The 19221-nt window shown below is 42.8% G+C and overlaps 1 protein-coding gene across 1 annotated transcript; it reads left to right on the forward strand.

The window, feature by feature from the left end:
• Positions 1-546: 546 nt before the first annotated feature.
• SELENOO (selenoprotein O) lies at positions 547-12705 on the forward strand. The gene is made up of 9 exons (XM_035333654.1): positions 547-1172; positions 2060-2263; positions 3222-3402; positions 6825-6955; positions 7303-7583; positions 7923-8073; positions 10325-10510; positions 11527-11683; positions 12330-12705. The coding sequence occupies exons 1-9, from the start codon at positions 568-570 to the stop codon at positions 12522-12524; spliced, it is 2091 nt and encodes a 696-aa protein (XP_035189545.1). The 5' UTR covers positions 547-567; the 3' UTR covers positions 12525-12705.
• The last annotated feature ends 6516 nt before the right edge of the window (positions 12706-19221 follow it).

A 19221-nucleotide genomic window follows, 5' to 3' on the forward strand; every position in this document is an offset into this window, starting at 1 on the left:
TGAAAGACCACCAGTAGAAACAAACACGCACGCTTACTTAAACGAGTTCTGGGAAATAGCGTGGACATATTTTTTTATTTTTGGAAAACGAATGAATACGTATGTCTTGATTGTATATAACCCCTGGAGCCTGGGCAATTCAGTGCGCGCACTAGGTGGAGTGATCCCCTATGCGTCCAGCGCCGCAATTAAAGAATGACTGCTTCCTAAAGAATGTCTGCTTCCTCAAAATTGAGTCTTCTCAAAAAGTCTTTGTCTTCCCAAAAAGTGATACTTGACAGACTTCTACGGCACCACCGTCCCCGCGTGCCCCAGGCGCAGCGAGCGGTGCTCCCCGCAGGGAGGAGGTGCAAAATGGCGGCGGCCCCGCCCCGCGGGGGAGGTACAAAATGGCGGCGGCCCCGCCCCGCGGGGGAGGTACAAAATGGCGGCGGCCCCGCCCCGCGGGGGAGGAACAAAATGGCGGCGGCCCCGCCCCGCGGGGGAGGTACAAAATGGCGGCGGCACCGCCCCGTTGGGGGAGGTGCAAAATGGCGGCGGCACCGCCCCGTGGGCGGGAGGCGCCGAATGGCGGCGGTGCTGCGCACCGGTAGAAAGAGCTCGTTGCTGTCGCTCGTCCTGAGGGTTCCTGGGCGTCCTGACGCCCTCCGCGCCGCCATGCAGCACCCTGCGGCGTCCTCGGCACGGCAGGGTAGCCCCGAGCGCGGCGCTGGGGCAGCAGCGGGGCTGGGGGCCGGCGGTGGTGCTGGGGGCTGGCTGGGAGTGCTGCGCTTCGATAACCTGGCGCTGCGCTCGCTGCCTGTGGAGCCCTCCGAGGACAGCGCCCCGCGGGCCGTGCCCGGCGCCTGCTTCTGCCGGGTGCGCCCCACGCCGCTGCGCAACCCGCGGCTGGTGGCCATGTCGCTGCCGGCGCTGGCGCTGCTGGGGCTGGAAGCCGCCGGCTCCGCGGCCGAGGTGGAGGAGCGGGAGGCCGAGGCGGCGCTGTACTTCAGCGGGAACCAGCTGCTGCCGGGCTCGGAGCCGGCCGCGCACTGCTACTGCGGCCACCAGTTCGGCAGCTTCGCCGGGCAGCTGGGCGACGGCGCCGCCATGTACCTGGGCGAGGTGCTGGGCCCGCGGGGCGGCCGCTGGGAGATGCAGCTGAAGGGCGCCGGCCTCACCCCCTTCTCCCGGTAAGAGAACCCCCGGCCGGTCCTTGGGGTGCGCAGACCTGGCTGAAAAGGGGGGTGCTGCTCCCAGCGGGAGGTCACACAACCCTGGGCATCTCGAAGTGATGAAGGGTGAGGATTTTCCAAGCAAAACTCAGCGAAAATTCACGGTGCGGTGGTGTCTGCTGTCAGGCTGCGGCTACTGAGGCAGCCCGAGTGGGCTGAATCCTTTCCAAGATGTTTCATCCAGAAAAGCCCAAAGAACAGTGTTTAAAAGGCCCAGCGGTAGCCACTTTATTAATAGGAAACCGCAAAGTGAACTTTATAAGTCACTTGTTTCATTTGTTTCTTTCTGCTTTGCTCTTCCTGCACCAAGAACAATAAAAAACAGGGTTTTGTTAGTGGACAGCTACAGTGTTTGTTTAATTTCTGCGGTGTACTGGTTAAGGACTGCAAAGGTAGGGGGTAAATACTACAGAAGTTATTTTCAAAGCTTACTGACATTGAAAGGCAGTTGTGGTCTGAATTTATTTTAGTGATGTGTTATATAATTCAGCTGTAAGTTTAAATACTGTAGGACACATTATATTTATCCAGATTCTTTTCATTTTTGGAAAGTCTATTGCATCTATAAAAACAAAGCAATTAGAAGGGATATCTGTAATTAGAAAAATTTTCTATTCTGTGTGATTTTCATAGCTAGTGTGTTTGTCAAATCTGAACTCTTAGAGATCCTCAGAAATCTCTGAGGATCTGGTGTTCATCTCCTATCTGCCACTACTTTGCTGTGTGACTTTGGACAGAGCACTTCACAACTCAGTTTTCCTTGCCCCATGGCTAAAGGGGAAGCAGGAGTCCTCCTTCCTTTATAGCCAGAAGACTTCAGTCCTGTCAATGTCTCTTTCCTACAGGCAAGCTGATGGTCGTAAAGTCCTGAGGTCAAGCATACGAGAGTTCCTGTGTAGTGAGGCCATGTATCACCTAGGAATACCAACAACGAGGGCTGGAACCTGTGTGACATCTGACTCGGAAGTTGTTCGTGACATATTTTATGATGGAAATCCAAAAAAAGAAAGGTGTACAGTTGTTCTGAGAATAGCTTCTACATTCCTAAGGTAGAAAGAAGCCTACTTTTTATTTTATTTTTTACTATTCTTCTAAAATAAAGCACAAAAATATCGTTTTAACTGTATATCTATAACAGCAGCATCTGCATCTTTCTTATTCTTGAATCTTGTAACTTTTTTGTGAGGCTGTGGAAAGCTGCTGTTTTAGCCCAGTGGATGAGATGAGGTAGCACCTTGCACACAGGCAGGTAAACATTAACTAGGGACTGAGGGTGTGAGTGTGGTAGAAAGTTCTGCAGATCTCGAAAGAGATTTTTCATGTTTATGCCTGTGAGGAATAGGTAGATGTTGGGGATCTTCTTAGATGTTGGTAGTATTGGTGGATTATAGCTCTACCCTCACTTTCCAAGCTATTCTAATAATACAGTACTTCCCAAGTTTGGGGGTATCTTGTAAAAGCCTTAAGACAGTACTTTCCTTGCCTGATAAGTGTACAGAGTTCCTGTTCCAATGCAAAACAGGACTGGGGTTGTGCATTGTTTCTTGGAAGGCGACATCATGCTAGGGAAAAGTGAGGCATAAGGAATACATATCAATGCATGTTTATCTGTGCATGTGTGTATGGAAAAACCTATCATGTACGTGATGTAATACTTAGTATTTTAAGTCATGTTCCTGTATGTTCACTCAGGATAAGGATTTTTCTGTAGAAGCAGTTCTAAGAAACTTAATGATCTGTTCTTCAGTACTAGCTAGGGTCTTGATCTGTCAGTGTATTTACATGTGGATGTGTGTGCTTCCTTGCACTGAGTAACTTTGTTTCGTTAGCTTCAGCGTGAGAATTCTTCAGGTCTTTTCTCTCAGGCTGTTGAAGGATTGGTCTTAAACTTTAAAAATGATATTGTAACAACAGTAGACTTTTTACTACATGTAATATCAGATGAAGTTAATAAGATCACAGAATGGTAAAAAGTATTACTAAAACATGTTTTTGTTATTTCAACAGATTTGGTTCTTTTGAAATCTTTAAACCTCCTGATGAATATACAGGACGCAAGGGTCCTAGTGTCAACCGAAATGACATTCGAATACAAATGCTCGATTATGTGATCGGCACTTTCTATCCGGAAATCCAGGAGGCTTATTCAGACAACAGTATTCAGAGGAATGCTGCTTTCTTCAAAGAGGTAAGAAAGCTAAATTGTTCTTCAAAAATTCTTCTTTGTTCAAAAATTCAAAAAATCATCTTAGGCACGGGTTGGTTGGTAGCTTGCATCTTCTGATTGCTTTAACTGCTCTTTTCTTTGGAGAAAACACTCTTAATCCAACTGTTTATTAAAGAACGTTATGCTGATGTTGACCAAACTGATAAAAACAGTTAATCATTTACCTTTTTAATAGTAAGGCATGATTTCTTGGCTCTTGGTGAGCTTCCCAAAACAGTTTTTTTAATTTTGCTAAGAGCATTTTAGGATGTGAGGGGGAATTCTAGCCCTGACTGTTAGGTGATGAATTAATGGTACTGAGATCGCATTTGCAAGGTTTTGTCTTGTAAAATGTTGAGAAATTTGAGTCACTTCCTGTCTTTTATTTTCCAAATTATAAGGTGACTTGCAATCAGCATTTGTTTAACTTCATACTTTAGAATTTGAATGTTTAAAGGCAGTCAAGCAGTGAGACGGCTTTCCCGGTGAAGTTGCAAAACCTCCAACTGGGGGAACAGTAAGATCAAGTGAGATAAATATCTCAGAAATGGCATGGTGATGGGTGATTCTGTTGTGCTCAGAGGAGAGGCTGGATGGCTTCTCAGAAATGGTTTTGAAGTGTTTTCAATCAATGTATACATTTAGACCTTAACAATTACTGGAGAGCCATTATAGAAGTTCACCTGAAGTTTAAATATTACTATCCAAATAGGAATATAACCTTCCAACGGGAAGGTGATACTTATAATTATTCTGCTTCCTGGGTACTTGTAACAGTCTAACATACTTGACTAGTCCAAGTAAAAACAGCTGTGATGCTTTGATATCTGAAATGCCCTGTTAGAGAGTGACAGCAACATGATGCATGTTCATAACAGAGCAATGAGGAGACAAAAGGCAGCCTTAAAATCTGACTTTCTCTAACTTCTGTGAGTTTTGAGTTTGTGCATAACTGAATTAGTTTTTAAAAAGCAAGCAGTTGCTTAGTTCACCCCTGGGTGCGGAAGATGTTAATTTTACTGACAGACCTCTCACATGTGAATTAATGAAGTCAATGATGGCTGTAGATTGTCACCAACCATGGTCTGTACTGCTCTGTAGCTGATGGCACATTCACTTTCTGACATTAGAAAAAAAAAAAAAAAAAAACATGGAATTTCAGGATCTTTGCAGAAGTGCATGTGAACAAAGATCATTTTCCCCTCAGCTCCCCTCGTGTCCCACTGTCAAAAGTCAGTCCCACCTCTTTCTGCCTCTAACTTCTTTCCCTGGCCCAGTTACTACTAATTCCTTGCCTCCATCTTGGCATGTTTTCCTTATTTTCCTCAGTCTCTTGTCTTTTTTGTTGTGCTCCCCCAGTCTGGGTCTGTCCTAGCATTGTATTTTCATATTTTGTTTCCCTAAGTGGAGATTTTCCATAGCCATCTTCATCTGAATAGTGCCTTGCCTGATTTACCAAACACTGGTGTCTTTTTTAATAGTAGGGTAGTGCTGTCGGCTCTTCTCTAACATGCTTTCATCTTTTCTTTTTGTACCGTGGAAGAACAGGAGGAGAAAAGTAGAAGTGATTGCATTTGGCAGTGCTGACCAGAAAATAACCGCCACTATCTATACTTCTAAAATAATTTGTAGATGCTGTTTAAACTTGCATGAACATCTTTTTAAGAGAGTGCTCTTGTTTATATGTATGTACCATACTTGTTTTAAAGTATGGCTAGCAGTAGAAAAACGTGATTAAAAAAAGCTGAAGGTCAAAGTGAATACAAAGCTGTCTCTTTTTAATCAATATACCCATCTTTGAGTGGTATCCAATCTTTAATTGCTTTCAGGTGCTCTCATTAGCTGCATTTATTTTGACCAGGACATTGGCAGTGTGATGCCTTCACAGAAAGACATCCAGCAGTCACAAATTGCATTCCTGCTGGAAAGCTTTTATCCCATCTGTGGCAGCCTGTATTTTGGGGGTCTCTTTGCTTCATTTCTCCTGAATTTTACAATCTTTCTGGCACAGTGCCATCACATAGGGTGTGTCTCCTTTACTGGTTTATAATCAGTTTTGTACACATGGAGTGACTTGGAGTGCCTTCTGGCAACTGGCTTTCAACTGCACGGTGAAGCAGAATACAGGAGAAATGTGCAGAGAACCACATATTGGAAATGTAGAAGCCTGAGATTTTAAAGTGAGCCAAAAACTTATGTTCTAACAATTACTTACAGTTTTTACTACTTGTTAGATTATCCCAGGGCAAGAATTTTCTAATTTTCCTTCATCTGACCTCATGTTTTTAAAAAAGAGAAGTGGAAGAATTCTGGGTTTGAAGACAGATGAATAAAACTAATATTTCCTTTGTTAACAAGATCACTTTTAAACCTTAATAAAATGCATTTGCACCACAGCCTGGAGAGAATATTCACTTTAAATTTCTGTATTGATAGCTGATTGGAAAAATAAATGATTTTAGCTATGACAACAATTTGATTTAAAGACTCTAGCTAATGGCTACATGAAACTGTTTATGGCAGTTCAGTAAGGTATTTGGAAATACCAAGATTTATTTAAAAGCCAGATTAATTTCCTGGATTTTGGATTTCATTGGGCACATCTAATTGCATTTGACAAATGGGCTAAATTAAATAATTTTAAAATATTACTCAATTTTTTGACGATTGGAGCACATGCACTGATTACAGTTAAGGCTCCAACAAAAGATAATACTCAAGCAACTGAAAAGCTCTGGTAAAGCATGTGTTCAGTGAAGAATTAGATTTCAATAAAATTACCTTTCTTGGAATATGTGTTTAGCTAAAAAGTGAGCTCTTAGATTTTTTTTTTCCCACTCTTGGCAGATTGAAGTAAGTGCTTATCAGTATTGAAGTTTGTTAGCAAAGGATCATTTTTGTCTGAACAGCCGACCTTTTTGTAAATCACTCCTACATACAAAGTAAAGCAGCAGGCTGACTTTACACTGAGTTTTGTCACATATAGCTCATCTTATTTCTCAGACTTTTGCTGTTTTCTCCTGTCTGTAAAGGGTCTTTAAAATAAGTAGTAAGCAAAAGAATGTCTTTACATTATGACTAGAGAAGTATGCAAGTCTGATGTTGGTATACCATACTTCTGTGTTCTATCTCCAGTGTGCTCTGAAGTGTTGCAACTGACTTTCAAGTTAAGTGTGGAAGGTAAAAGAGGGAACAAACAGAAATGGCAGATCTAGGAACCAGGCAGTTGATAAACAGAGGAGGGAGGCAAGCTGTCTTCACGATATTTGTGTTTATGGCTTACTGCCAGAGTCTGCTCCCATCAGAGTTCCCACAGTAGAAAGATCCACTTGGACTAGCAAATGTGTGTAAATGTATGAATGTTTATGCATTGTGTTGAAAAATGAAAATGTTTTTTCTTTTAGATAACGAAACGGACAGCAAGACTGGTTGCTGAATGGCAGTGTGTTGGCTTTTGCCATGGCGTGCTGAATACAGATAATATGAGCATAGTTGGACTAACTATTGACTATGGCCCTTTTGGGTTTATGGACAGGTCAGTGTGGCCTGTGGACAGTATTCAAAGTGTGTATATCAATTTGCTGTATAGAACAATCCTGCTGATGTTCACTATTGCTTTAATATCTTAGCTGTCAAGTAGATTTATGAACCCACTTTACAGCAAAGTAGGTTAAGCTAGTCCTATTTGTGCTGTAGTTCTTGTCAACCTTGAAAAACTGTGTTGACAACATCTCTAACTGTTAGACTGGTCTTGTAGCATGTGGGGTTCCTCCACTCCAAGAAGGACTGTTCCCTTTCAGGGCTTTTTAGTCTCCTAGAGTGCTTCACACGGTATTCGTGTCCAGATAACAAGAAGAATGCTAACTATTTCTTCATTTGTAGGTATGACCCTGAGCACATTTGCAATGGTTCTGATAACACAGGGCGCTATGCTTACAACAAGCAGCCAGAGATTTGCAAGTGGAATCTAGGGAAGCTCGCTGAAGCCTTAGTTCCAGAGCTGCCCTTGGAAATCAGCGAGCTCATCCTGGAAGAGGAATATGATGTGGAATTTGAAAAACATTATTTGCAGAAGATGAGGAAGAAACTAGGCCTCATTCGGTTGGAATTAGAAGAGGATAATAAGCTGGTGTCTGAACTTCTCGAAACCATGCATCTCACAGGTTGGTGAAGGTTGCATCAGGTTATTATTTAATAGACCATAAGTACCTTATAGCTGCACCAAACTGTAATTTTCACCCTGACCTTACAAGAAAGCAGCCTTGCATGACTACATTGTCATCTGAAAGACTGAAGGATAATTGCACTCTTGCGAACTGTGTGGCAGTTGTTGCCCTTTTTACAGGGCACTCCCTGTGTCATATTTGCACCCTTGCTGAGGGACGAATATATCTGTCTCTAGAGTGGCTACCCACGCTGCTGTGGGGGGTTAGGAAGGAACTGTGGGACCTGTGTTCCTGCCCATTTGTCAGTTCCATTACCCACAGAATCCACTCTTTCAGGTGGAGACTTCACAAATATTTTCTACTTGCTGAGTTCATTCTCAGTAGATTCTGATCCTTCAAGACTGGAAGACTTCCTAGAAAAGCTTGCAAGTCAGTGTGCTTCTATGGAAGAACTGAAAGTTGCTTTCAAGCCTCAGATGGATCCAAGGTAATGCTGTTGTTTACTTAAAAACTTTGTCCAGTGCTTTAAGTTTTATCATTACTGTAATAAACTAATATTTTTTTCTAGTAATATTAAATTTGGAAATTTCACTGTCAAACAGATGCATCATGATCTACTGCAATGTAAATTCTTGTGTGTTTTGTGACCAGTGAGTTCTCAGCAGTGACTTCCAGAAGTCACTTAGCTTGGGCTAAGATTGTCTGGGTTTTTGTTTTTTCTTCTTCACTTTCCCTGCTGACTGAGCCAATGAGAGGGTGCCAGATAGTGAAGTAATACAGAAATATTTTACAGAAGAAATGGATTCAAACAATAATGACTCCAGTGTGCTGCCAGTGTACTGTCCTACGTGCAGCTGGCCAATCACTTTCAGCCACCAGAGCTCTGAGCCAAGTATAACTGTAATGAGCACTTTAGACTCTGCAACCTGTTTGGTACTGTCTGTATCCTATTTGATGTTTTGTGTTCTGCAGCTTCGCTGCTCTGTGTGTGTTAAAATAGGAGATCTTGTTCAACCGCTGCTTTATAAAACAATTGCAGGAGTTTTCTGCTTTTTGGAGCAGTGGAAAACAATGTGTTTGACCCCGTAAGTTTGTCCTTTTTTTCTCCCTAATGTCTTCCCAGATGGGGGAAAAATTACAAGTGGGAATGTTTTGGGTAGGGCTTTTCTTCTCCCTCTCTTTCACAAATGTTCCATGACTGTAACAAATCTACCAAATTTTTCATCTTTCTCTGTGTTGATATCACAAGTCATTAACTTGTGTAAAGCAGGGAGCTGAGAAGATGAATTGGTGTGCAACTTGTTCACATAAGATCTGTATTATGGCAAGATAATTGATTGTATTGGCTGTAATCGTTTATCATTTTGGAGGTGCTACTTATTTAAATTTTAGTGATGATACCCTAAAATGAAAGGCAAATAAATTAAGAAGGTGATGGATACTGTTTGTTTAATTAAGTTCCAGGTTTCAGCTACTTTGAAACTGTAAACAACTACCATGTAAACATGAGGACGCTCCATGTTACAGAGATAAGACAATACTATTTTAAGTGTTACATTTAGGCTTAGGGAGGAACACAAAAGGTATCACAAATCATGTGATAAAGGTAAAACTTCGGGGCGGGGGGTACAGTACTACATTAAACTGAACGCATAACTGACTTTTATCACAACACTTGGCAATCATGGACTTGGTGTGTTAGGTGCATAGATCGCATGTGGATAATACATTGTGTAACTGAAAAAAAAATGAAAGCACTCAGCTTATCTCTGCTTAGTAGAAGTAGGAAAATACAATTCGGATATAATTAGTTGTGCAATGCCAGGGAGTAATCACAGAGTATCCCGAGCTGCAAGGGACCCGCAAGGATCAAGTCTAACTCCTGGCTCCACACAGGACCACTCAAAAATCAGACCCTGTCTGAGAGCTTTGCCCAAATGCTTCTTGAACTCCAGCAGCTCAGTGCTGTGACCCTGGGCAGCCTGTCCCAGTGCCCGAGCACCCTCTGGGTGAAGAGCCTTTTCCTAACACCCAGCCTGACCCTCCCTGAACCAATTTAGGTTCCTTAGATAAGGAAATAAACAGAAAAACCTGTCTCGTGACTTAAATGAGAATCACAGAATAGTCTAGGTTGGAAGAGACCTCCAAGATCACCAAGTCCAACCTCCTACCTAACGGTAACAAATCTTCCACTAAACCATATCCCTAAGCTCTACATCTAAACGTCTTTTAAAGACCTCTAGGGATGGTGACTCAAAAGTATGAGGTATCTTTCCCCATATAATCTGTTAGTATTAGTGAGATTAGTAGGTGACGTATACATATTCTGAATGCTGTTAGATATTAATGTTAGAAAAGTACATTTTAAAAAAGTACGCATTCTCTGGTATCTTGGTGCCTAGGTGTAAATTCAGATTCCTTATTCCAAATTCCTTTCAAATTAGGGTGTTATGACGAGAATTGTGCATCTAAATCCAATTGGTAGAGTTTCAGATCTATCTGTGCATTGTATATCACAGGAATGTGAATTAAACACATTGAAGAAGGGGGAAGGAACAGTAAAATAAGCATAATTGTTATAAAATTGTTTTTTGAATTATGAAGTAATTCAATGATATTTAACTTATCCATTGAAATTACAGGTTATTGTGAATGTTTTTCTATCTCCTTTATGGTTGCAAAAACATGATTCTTGACAGGCAGCTTAACTTTACCGTGTGTTTTCCTCTTGTTCCCAGACAACTGTCAATGATGCTGATGTTGGCTCAGTCTAATCCTCAACTGTTTGCACTAATTGGAACAAAAGCTAATATAAATAAAGAATTAGAACGCATTGAACAATTCACTAAACTGCAGCAATTAACGGCAGCTGATTTACTCGGCAGAAATAAAAAACACTGGACAGAATGGCTGGAAAAATACAAGTAAGGTTTATAAGTATACCTAGCAGTATATTTGCTGTGCATTTTGTTTGATAACAGATATATCTCAAACATCCTGTCTGAAAGTATACGGACTGAGGGGTGGGGGGTGGGGCTGCAGGCAATTGAGAATGCTATTAACTATTCAAAATGAGTATCTGTGAAAGTTAAAGGACATCTGTCTGTTTTCATGGTGTTTTTTTTTTTCTATATTTTGGGCCGGGGGTGTCATAGAAAAGAACTAGCATAAAGTCAATATTAAAAGCACTTTAAGAATGTTGATCTTGATTCTAGCAGGAGCCTGATTTCAATTGTGACCTATTAAGTGCTCACTAACTAGAATTGGCTGACCTATAAACATTTTATTCTTTTGCATTTTTTTCTTTCTGAAGGGGAAAAGAAAAGTATATATGCTAATATAGAAAGCAAATAGAAGTATTCTTAAAGAGTAACTGTAAAAGTCAAGGCCAGAAACAGTTCAGACTATTTTATCAGGTATAATTTAGAGGCTTAAGAGCTCAATGTTAGCTGGAGGCTTTCTATTTTGAAAATTCCTTGAAGACCATTAGTTGTTTCTGACCAAATCCACACAGCAAAACTTTTCCTCACCTGGTTGGCTGTGATCTCATTTTCCTATGGGTCTGAGAACTTTAGCAAGTATACCTGCCTGCTGGCAGATCAGGCAGTCTTAGTTGTATCAGATCCTTTTTCTTTTATCAGAACAACAAACTTTTTAACCAATTAACAAGCACAAATACTTAAAAGCCAAGTTTTCAATGTGAAGGTTAGTGCCACTTGCTCGAGCATCATCATGACCTGCTGATAGACTGTAATGCTGCTTTCAAATGATACAGCAAGTGGCGTTTTTTATTTTGTTGTTGTGCTGAGTTTTATAAACTGAGAGGGTTATAGGTGATGTAATATTTAAGAACTGCAAACTACAGATCTTGAGACAAGGAAACAGGTAGACTTCAGCATGTCATTCTTGAACCAAACCAGTTGTTTCTACTTAATTTCAGAGTCCGTTTACAAAAAGAAATAGAAGGCATTAGTGATGTTGATGCCTGGAATACCGATCATGTGAAGGTTATGAATTCCAACAATCCCAAATATATCTTGAGAAATTATATTGCCCAGAATGCCATAGAAGCAGCTGAAAATGGAGATTTCTCAGAGGTAAGATTACTGCTTAATATCTCTTTAGGTTTACATGGAGGCATAGTGGTGCTGCTGCTGATGAATGTTATGCTAGGTGAGATTAACTCTGGCATGTTTGTAAGGGGATTGGGAATTTACTAATTGGAACATCTTATTTGTGAGTGAGCTGTGGTTTTAATGGCTGCAGAGCAAAGAAAGGAACTGAAAATCTGAGTCTGAACCTGATCCTAAAACAGGACACTTAGCCATTCTGAAGATAGTGAAGACAAGGGTTTTATCTTGGAAGATGGTTGGGGATTAACTTCCTTACTGCTGAATGGTATCTTTTAGAAGCCTTGGCTTTCATCTGTGGAGTTCAGCATATGGATTGCTACATGCTCAGTAAGGGTGAATTAATGTATTCCGAGAAGTATGACAAAAGAATTGGGACTTAAGATGTGCATTTTAAATTATTTGAGCTTGAGTTCCATGCAGATACAAATTCAGCCAGGTATTACTTTCATCTTATTTATATAGATATTTTTCATCCGTTTCATATTTGGCTTGTCTGGAATTTGCATGTTAAATACAATATACTCAGTCATTACTTAGTTTGAGGTTCTTTTCTATATCATTTTGCCTTCATTTTCTAAATTCTCGTAACCATACTATGTCTTTTCTCTAGGTAAGAAATGTATTGAAACTGTTGGAGAATCCATTCCAAGAAACAGGAAGTTCCACAGAGGTGACAGGAGACACAGAAGAGGAGGAAGCAACTGCTCCGGCAGCTGCTTGTGCTCAAGCAACCATAAGCAGACTACCATATTGCAGTAAACCTCCGCTGTGGGCTTCCGAGCTCTGTGTTACATGATCTTCATAACTGCCTTGTCTTATTTTTTGCTGTAAACTGAAGACTCAGATCCTCCTTCAGCAGTGAAGAATTAAGCAAGGCGAACGTCAAAGTGCTGTTAGGTTATAGGAACAACCCCACATTTGGATGCACCTACAACAGTCTTCAGCTGTGCTTAATTTGGAGCAATTATGATCACTGGAACAAACCAGTAACAATCAGCAGTCTGTATACATCATTAATATTTGGTTTTGAGACAAAGTCTTTGCTTTATTCACACCACACAGCAAGTAGAAAGCAATATTTTGTGTTGGAGCACACTGACTTTTGAACATCCAAATGGAGTTGTTATGTGAAGACAAAAATAGCAAGTCAGGAATCTGATCTATTTTTGTCTGATGTCTTAACTAATAGTACTTCTAACATTCATTTGCTGCTTTTTTCTATGCAGGGACTTTGTCCTCTTTAATGGAGGGGTAGTGTTGCTTGTTTTAAGCCATGATTCATTTAAGTAGTTCATTTCTTGTGAACACTTAGATTGATATTTAATCTTTGTTTTTAGAGTGTGTGCAAGCAGGGGCCTGGGGGGAATCAAATGTTTGGTTTTTTTTGGTATAATATATGAAGAGCAGAACTAAGGGAAACTGTATATTTGCACTTGAAAATCTTGATAGTGAAGTTCATTCAGGTTCTACATTTGCCTATGAGTGTGTAAACATTTACTAAAATCATGGGTGCAATTTGTAAGCCAGTTGACTCAGCCAATGTCAGTTACCCCATTAGCATCAGCGTTATATATAAGTGATCCTAGTACTCAAATACAGATTTGTTGTCTGTTTTTACATTCTTAATATAGTCTCCTTGTACAAAAAGCATGCAGGTGGGGTAGCTGTCTGTTCACATTGGTCAGTGGGGTCCTTCCATTCCCACTTTGGTCTTGTACCACTTACTTTGGTTCCATGGTCTCTGGAAAATGTTTATGCTGAAAGTTGCCATTCAGGAACATACTATTTGAGCTTGTGTAAAGGACTATAACGGATAATGGGAGGACGATGGGAACTGATTTGCTTGAAAATTTTATTGATTTTTTGTTTGATGTTTTGTGGTTTTTTTTATTGCCTTTTGTTGGTTTCAGCTGAGATTTCAGGGGGAATTCAGTTGTCATTATTGCAATGTCAGCAAAATTTGCCGTTTAAAGGCATTAGTTAGCTTTCTGGACTTACTTTTAAAGGGCTTTGTCACTGGCTCAGATACCTGAAATCTTGGGCAAGTTTGGCTTAGTGCAAAGGTTTCTCTTTTCCAAAGAGGCTACTCTTTTACACTGTGAATTTAAGTGCACTCTGGTAAATTCTTCTTCCAACCCTGTGCAAGTTTGTTATTAGCTCAGGTTGAATTTTGCTCTTTTAAATCTTCCTCAAGGCATGAGTTAAGGGAAAACAGGGAGAACAGCTGGGCTGTGCTTATCCATCTGTTAATAAACAGTTTGTTCTTGTTGCTGCCACAGTAAATAGGTGATGTTTTGAATGTAAACATTGATTCTGTCTTGCCTTTGACCTAGAGAAGCTGATGATGAATGTCTGACAAATTAGAATCTCTAATAACTCTTCCCTGCAACATTTCCTTACTGAAAAGGATAAACCTGAAGGTGTTTTCATGTAGTCCATGGAAGAATGGAGTAGTTGAAAGAGGAAATTCCTTTAAGAAGTGGGCAACAATAAGTAATACTTGCTGGTGCAGTATGCTAGAAGTAACCTAGTCTGCTAGAAATAATCTATTTTTATAGCAATTTGACTGATGAAATGACTGTCATCAGGGATTATCTTTTCTCCAAATTTGGGTGCTACTGAAACCAAACCATTTAATGGAAAATCTAACAAAAAGTCAGTGCTGGGTAAGTAGGACTGAGGGATGAGAAAGGTATATGCTGGCAATTCGAAAGACACTTCAAGCATCCTAGTGACAAATTTGGAGAACCAATGCTGTCTTTTGTTCCAAAGGAATTAATTGGAGGGGAAAAAAAGATGCTCCAAGATAATCATAACTGTGCTGATATTGTTCTTAGTTTATATCTTTCCATTTGGGACACAGAAGAACAGTGTTTTCAAGGAGCTCTGCCCAAGCTTTTGGTTTAATAAAATATAGACCTTGTTGCTCTCTACAACTACCTGAGAGGAAGGTGTGAGGAGCTGGAGGTTGGCCTCTTCTCACAGGTAACTAGTGATAGGACTAGAGGGAATGGCCTCAGGTTGTGCCAGGGAAGGTTCAGGTTGGAAATGGGAGGACACTTCTTCTCAGAAGGAGCAGTCAGGCATTGGGATGGGTTGCCCAGGGAGGTGGTGGAGTCACCGTCCCTGGGGGTGTTCAAGGAAAGGTTGGACATGGTGCTTAGGGGCATGGTTTAATGGGTGACATTGGTGGTAGGGTGATGGTTGGACCAGGTGATCTTGGAGACCTTTTCTGACCCTAATGATTCTATGATTTCTAATAGATATGTTCACCAGCTGTGACTATACTCTTAATATTTCTGCTAAAGTTCAACTGGAAGAAACTTCAGACCAACTTCATTGGTCTGCTGCCCATGTTGAGGTAGGGGATGGAGAGCCATGCGGCAGCAAAGGCACAAGGGACATTGACGGGTTAGAAGTCACAAAAGAGCCTAGGAATGGTTGTGCAGGAATTAAGCCTTCTTCCCCTAAAAAGATGGCAGGATCGCTAGCCCAGCTGAAGTGCATCTACACAACTGCACACAGTATGGGCAAGCAACAGAAAGAGCTGGAAGTATTGTGCAGCAGGAGGGCTATGACACAGTTATAATCACTGAAACATGGTGGGATGGCTTGCACAACTGGAGTGCTGCAATGGATGGCTACAAACTCTTCAGAAGGGACAGGAAGGAGAGGTGGGAGGGTAGCCCAGTATTTTAGGGAGTATTTGGATTGTCAGGAGCTGAACAATGGTGATGACAGCTGAGTGTGTATGGGTAAGAATCAATGGCAAGGCCAACAAGGTGTGTGTCATGGTGGGAGTCACAGGCCACCTAATCAGGCCAAAGAAGCAGATCATACACTCTACAAGCAGCTGGGGGAATTGCTAGCCCTTGTTCTAATGGGGAACTTCAACTTACCAGACGTATGCTACGTAGTATAGAGGAAATGGTGTAGGAGGTTTCTGGAGTTTGTGGAAGATAACTTCCTGACACAGCTGGTGAGAGAGCTGGCTGGGGATGGCACCCCACTGAATCTTTTGCTTCTTAACAGAGAAAGACTTGTGGGTGATGTGAAGATTGGAGGCTGTCTTGGGTATAGCCATCATGAATTAATAGTGTTTTTGATTATTGAAAAAGTAAGAAGAGAGGTTAGAAGAACTCCTGTCCTGGACTTCCTGAGGGCAGCCTTTGCCTGTTTAGGAGATTGGTTGGAGGAGTGCCAGAAGAAGACGAGCCTGACTGAAGTGCCCGCTGGTTGAGGGAAAGGCTGTGGATGTGGTCTACCTAGACTTCAGGAAGGCTTTTGACACTGTTTCCTACAGCATTCTCCTGAAGAAGCCGGCTGCTCAAGGCTTGGATGGGTTAAAAACTGGCTGGTTGGCTGGGCCCAAAGAGTTGTGGGGAAACTTCCTGTCCCTGTTTGCCCCTCTGATTGTTATCCCTTAGTGATAATTCAGGCTGCAGCGATGAAATTGCTGAGAGAAGCCTGAAAGCTATCAAAGGGGGCTTCAAGGGATTGGGATGGTTAGTGGATGGAGTGGGTGTGCAGGTGATGTTTTCCTCTATCCCTTCAGTGGCAAGAAGGGATACTGAGCAGACCTGGAAAGCCCAGCTGATCAATACATGGCTGAGAGACTGGTGCCATTGCAGGATTTTTTTTAATTTTTATTTCTTGATCAGGACCTGGCCTGATCCTCTCCCTCTACTCTGCCCTGGTCAGGCCTCACCTGGAGTACTGTGTCCAGTTCTGGGCTCCCTGGTACAAAAAAGACAGGGATCTCCTGGAAAGAGTGCAGCGGAGGGCCACAAAGATGATACGGGGCCTGGAGCATCTTCCCTATGAGGACAGGCTGAGAGACCTGGGTCTTTTCAGCCTGGAGAAGAGAAGACTGAGAGGGGATCTTATCAATGTGTACAAATATTTAAGGGGTGGGAGACAGAAGGATGTAGCTAACCTTTTCTCAGTGGTTTGTGGGGATAGGACAAGGGGCAATGGCCGCAAGATAGAACACAGGAAGTTCCGTACCGACATGTGAAAGAACTTCTTCACAGTGAGAGTGACAGAGCATTGGAACAGGCTGCCTAGAGAGGTTGTGGAGTCTCCTTCTCTGGAAATATTCAAGGCCCGTCTGGACGCCTACCTGGGCAGCCTGCTCTGAGGAACCTGCTTTGCAGGGGGGTTGGACCCGATGATCTTTCAAGGTCCCTTCCAACCCCTACAGTTCTGTGCTTCTGTGATGGCTGTAGAGGGGTCCCACCTGTCTCAAAGGGGGAAACAGGTTCTAGCCCAGGAGCTGACAGGGCTTGTTGAGAGAGCTTTAAACTAGGTATGAAGGGGGACGGGGATGAAGGGAGGCTCCACAGAGATGAGCCTGGGGGAGCAGTCCCAGGGTTGAGGGTGAGGGCAATGTCACAACTGAAGTGCATCTATGCTGATGCATACAGCATGGGCAACAAGCAGGAGGAGCTGGAAGCCATTGTGAATCAGGAAAACTATGACTGAGCTGCCATCACTGAAATGTGGTGGTGAGACCACTCCCATGACTGGAGTGCTGCAATGGATGGCTGCAAGCTCTTCAGAAGGGACAGGCAACTGAGGAGGGGCAGTGGCATGGCTCTGTATTAGTGTTTCCATGCTGTTGAGATTGAGGTAGGGAATGATAGAGCCCCTGTGGATAAGGATCAGGGGGTCAGCCCACAAAGCAGACATCATGGGGGGATCTGTTACAGATTGCCAAACCAGGATGAAGAGATGGATGAGGCATTCTACAAGCAGCTGGCAGAAGCTGCTCAATCTCCAGTGCTTGTCCTCATGGGGGACTTTAACTTCCCTGACATACGCTGGAAGTACAATACACCCCTGAGGAAGCTGTCTAGGAGGTTCCTGGAGTGTGTGGAAGACAGCTTCCTGAATCAGCTGGTTATTGAGCCTACTGGGGGGGTGCCCCATTAGACCAGTCAGCTTCACCTCCATTCCTGGAAAGGTGATGGAACAACTTACCCTTGGTGCTGTCTATAGGCATATCAAGGATAAGAGGGTCATTGGGGCAGTCAGCATGGTTTCACCAAGGGGAAGTCATGCTTGACCAAACTGATACCATTTTTTGAGGATATAACCAGGTGAATAGATGATAGTAAAGCAGTGGGTGTGGTCTGTCTTGATTTCAGTAAAGTCTTTGACATAGTCTCTCAGAGCATCCTCACAGCTAAACTGAGTAAGTGTAGTCTGGACTATTGGGTAGTGAGGTGGACTGTGAACTGGCTGAAGGGAAGAAGCCAGAGGGTTGTGGTTAATGGGACGGAGTTGAATTGGAGTTCTGTATCTAGTGGAGTCCCTTGAGGGTCAGTACTGGGACCAGTGCTGTTCAATATATTCATCAGTGACTTGGACGAGGGAATGGAGTGTGCTGTCAGCAAGTTTGCAAATTACACTAAACCTGGAGGTGGGGCTGACACGCTGGAAGGCCATGCTGCCATCCAGTGGGACCTCGACAGGCTGGATAATTGGGTGGGGAGAAACTTAATGAAATGTAACAAGGGCAAATGTAGAGTCCTGAATGTGGGCAAAAACAGCCCCAGACACCAGTATAAGTTGGGGACTGGCCTGCTGGAGAACAGTGTAGGGGAAAGGGACCTGGGGGTCCTGGTGGACAGTGGGATGATCATGAGCCAGCACTGTGCCATTGTGGCCTATAAGGCTGATGGCATCCTGGGGTGTATCAGAAGGGCTGTGGTTAGTAGGTTGAGAGAGATTCTCCTCCCCCTCTGCTCTGCCCTGGTGAGACTGCATCTGGAATATTGTGTCCAGTTCTGTGCCCCTCAGTTCAAGAAGGACAGGGAACTGCTTGAGAGAGTCCAGTGCAGAGAGACAGATGATTAAGGGAGTGGAGCATCTTCCTTATGAGGAAAGGCTGAGGGAGCTGTTTCTCTTTAGATTGGAGGAAACTGAGGGGTGACCTCATTAATGTTTATAAATATGTAAAAGGTGAGTGTCAGGAGGATGGAGCCAGACACTTCTCAGTGACATCCGATGATAAGGGGCAATGTGTGCAAGCTGAAACATAGGGAGTTCCCTTTAAATATGAGAAGAAACTTCTTCACAGTGAGAGTGACAGAACGCTGGAACAGGCTACCCAGAGAGGTGGTGGAGTCTCCTTTTCTAGAGACATTCAAAACCTGCCTGGATACTTTCCTGTGTGCTCTGATCTAGGTGCCCAGTAATAGGACCTGAGGGAATGGAGTCAAGCTGTGACAGAGGAGGTTCAGGTTGGATATCAGTAAAAGGTTCTTCACTAAGAGGGTGGTCGCACACTGGAACAGGCTCCCCAGGGATGTGGTCACTGCACCCAGCCTGTTGGAGTTTAAGAAGCGTTTGGACTGTGCTCTTATTAGTTATACGGTCTGAATTTTTGGGTGATCCCGTGTGGTGCCAGGAGTTGGACTCTATGATCCTTATGGGTCCCTTCTAGCTTGGTATATTCTGTGATTCTAGGTGTTCCTTCTCTGGTGGGTGGATTGGAC

This window comes from Oxyura jamaicensis, chromosome 1 (assembly GCF_011077185.1).
Source record: "Oxyura jamaicensis isolate SHBP4307 breed ruddy duck chromosome 1, BPBGC_Ojam_1.0, whole genome shotgun sequence".
Lineage (NCBI taxonomy): Eukaryota > Metazoa > Chordata > Aves > Anseriformes > Anatidae > Oxyura > Oxyura jamaicensis.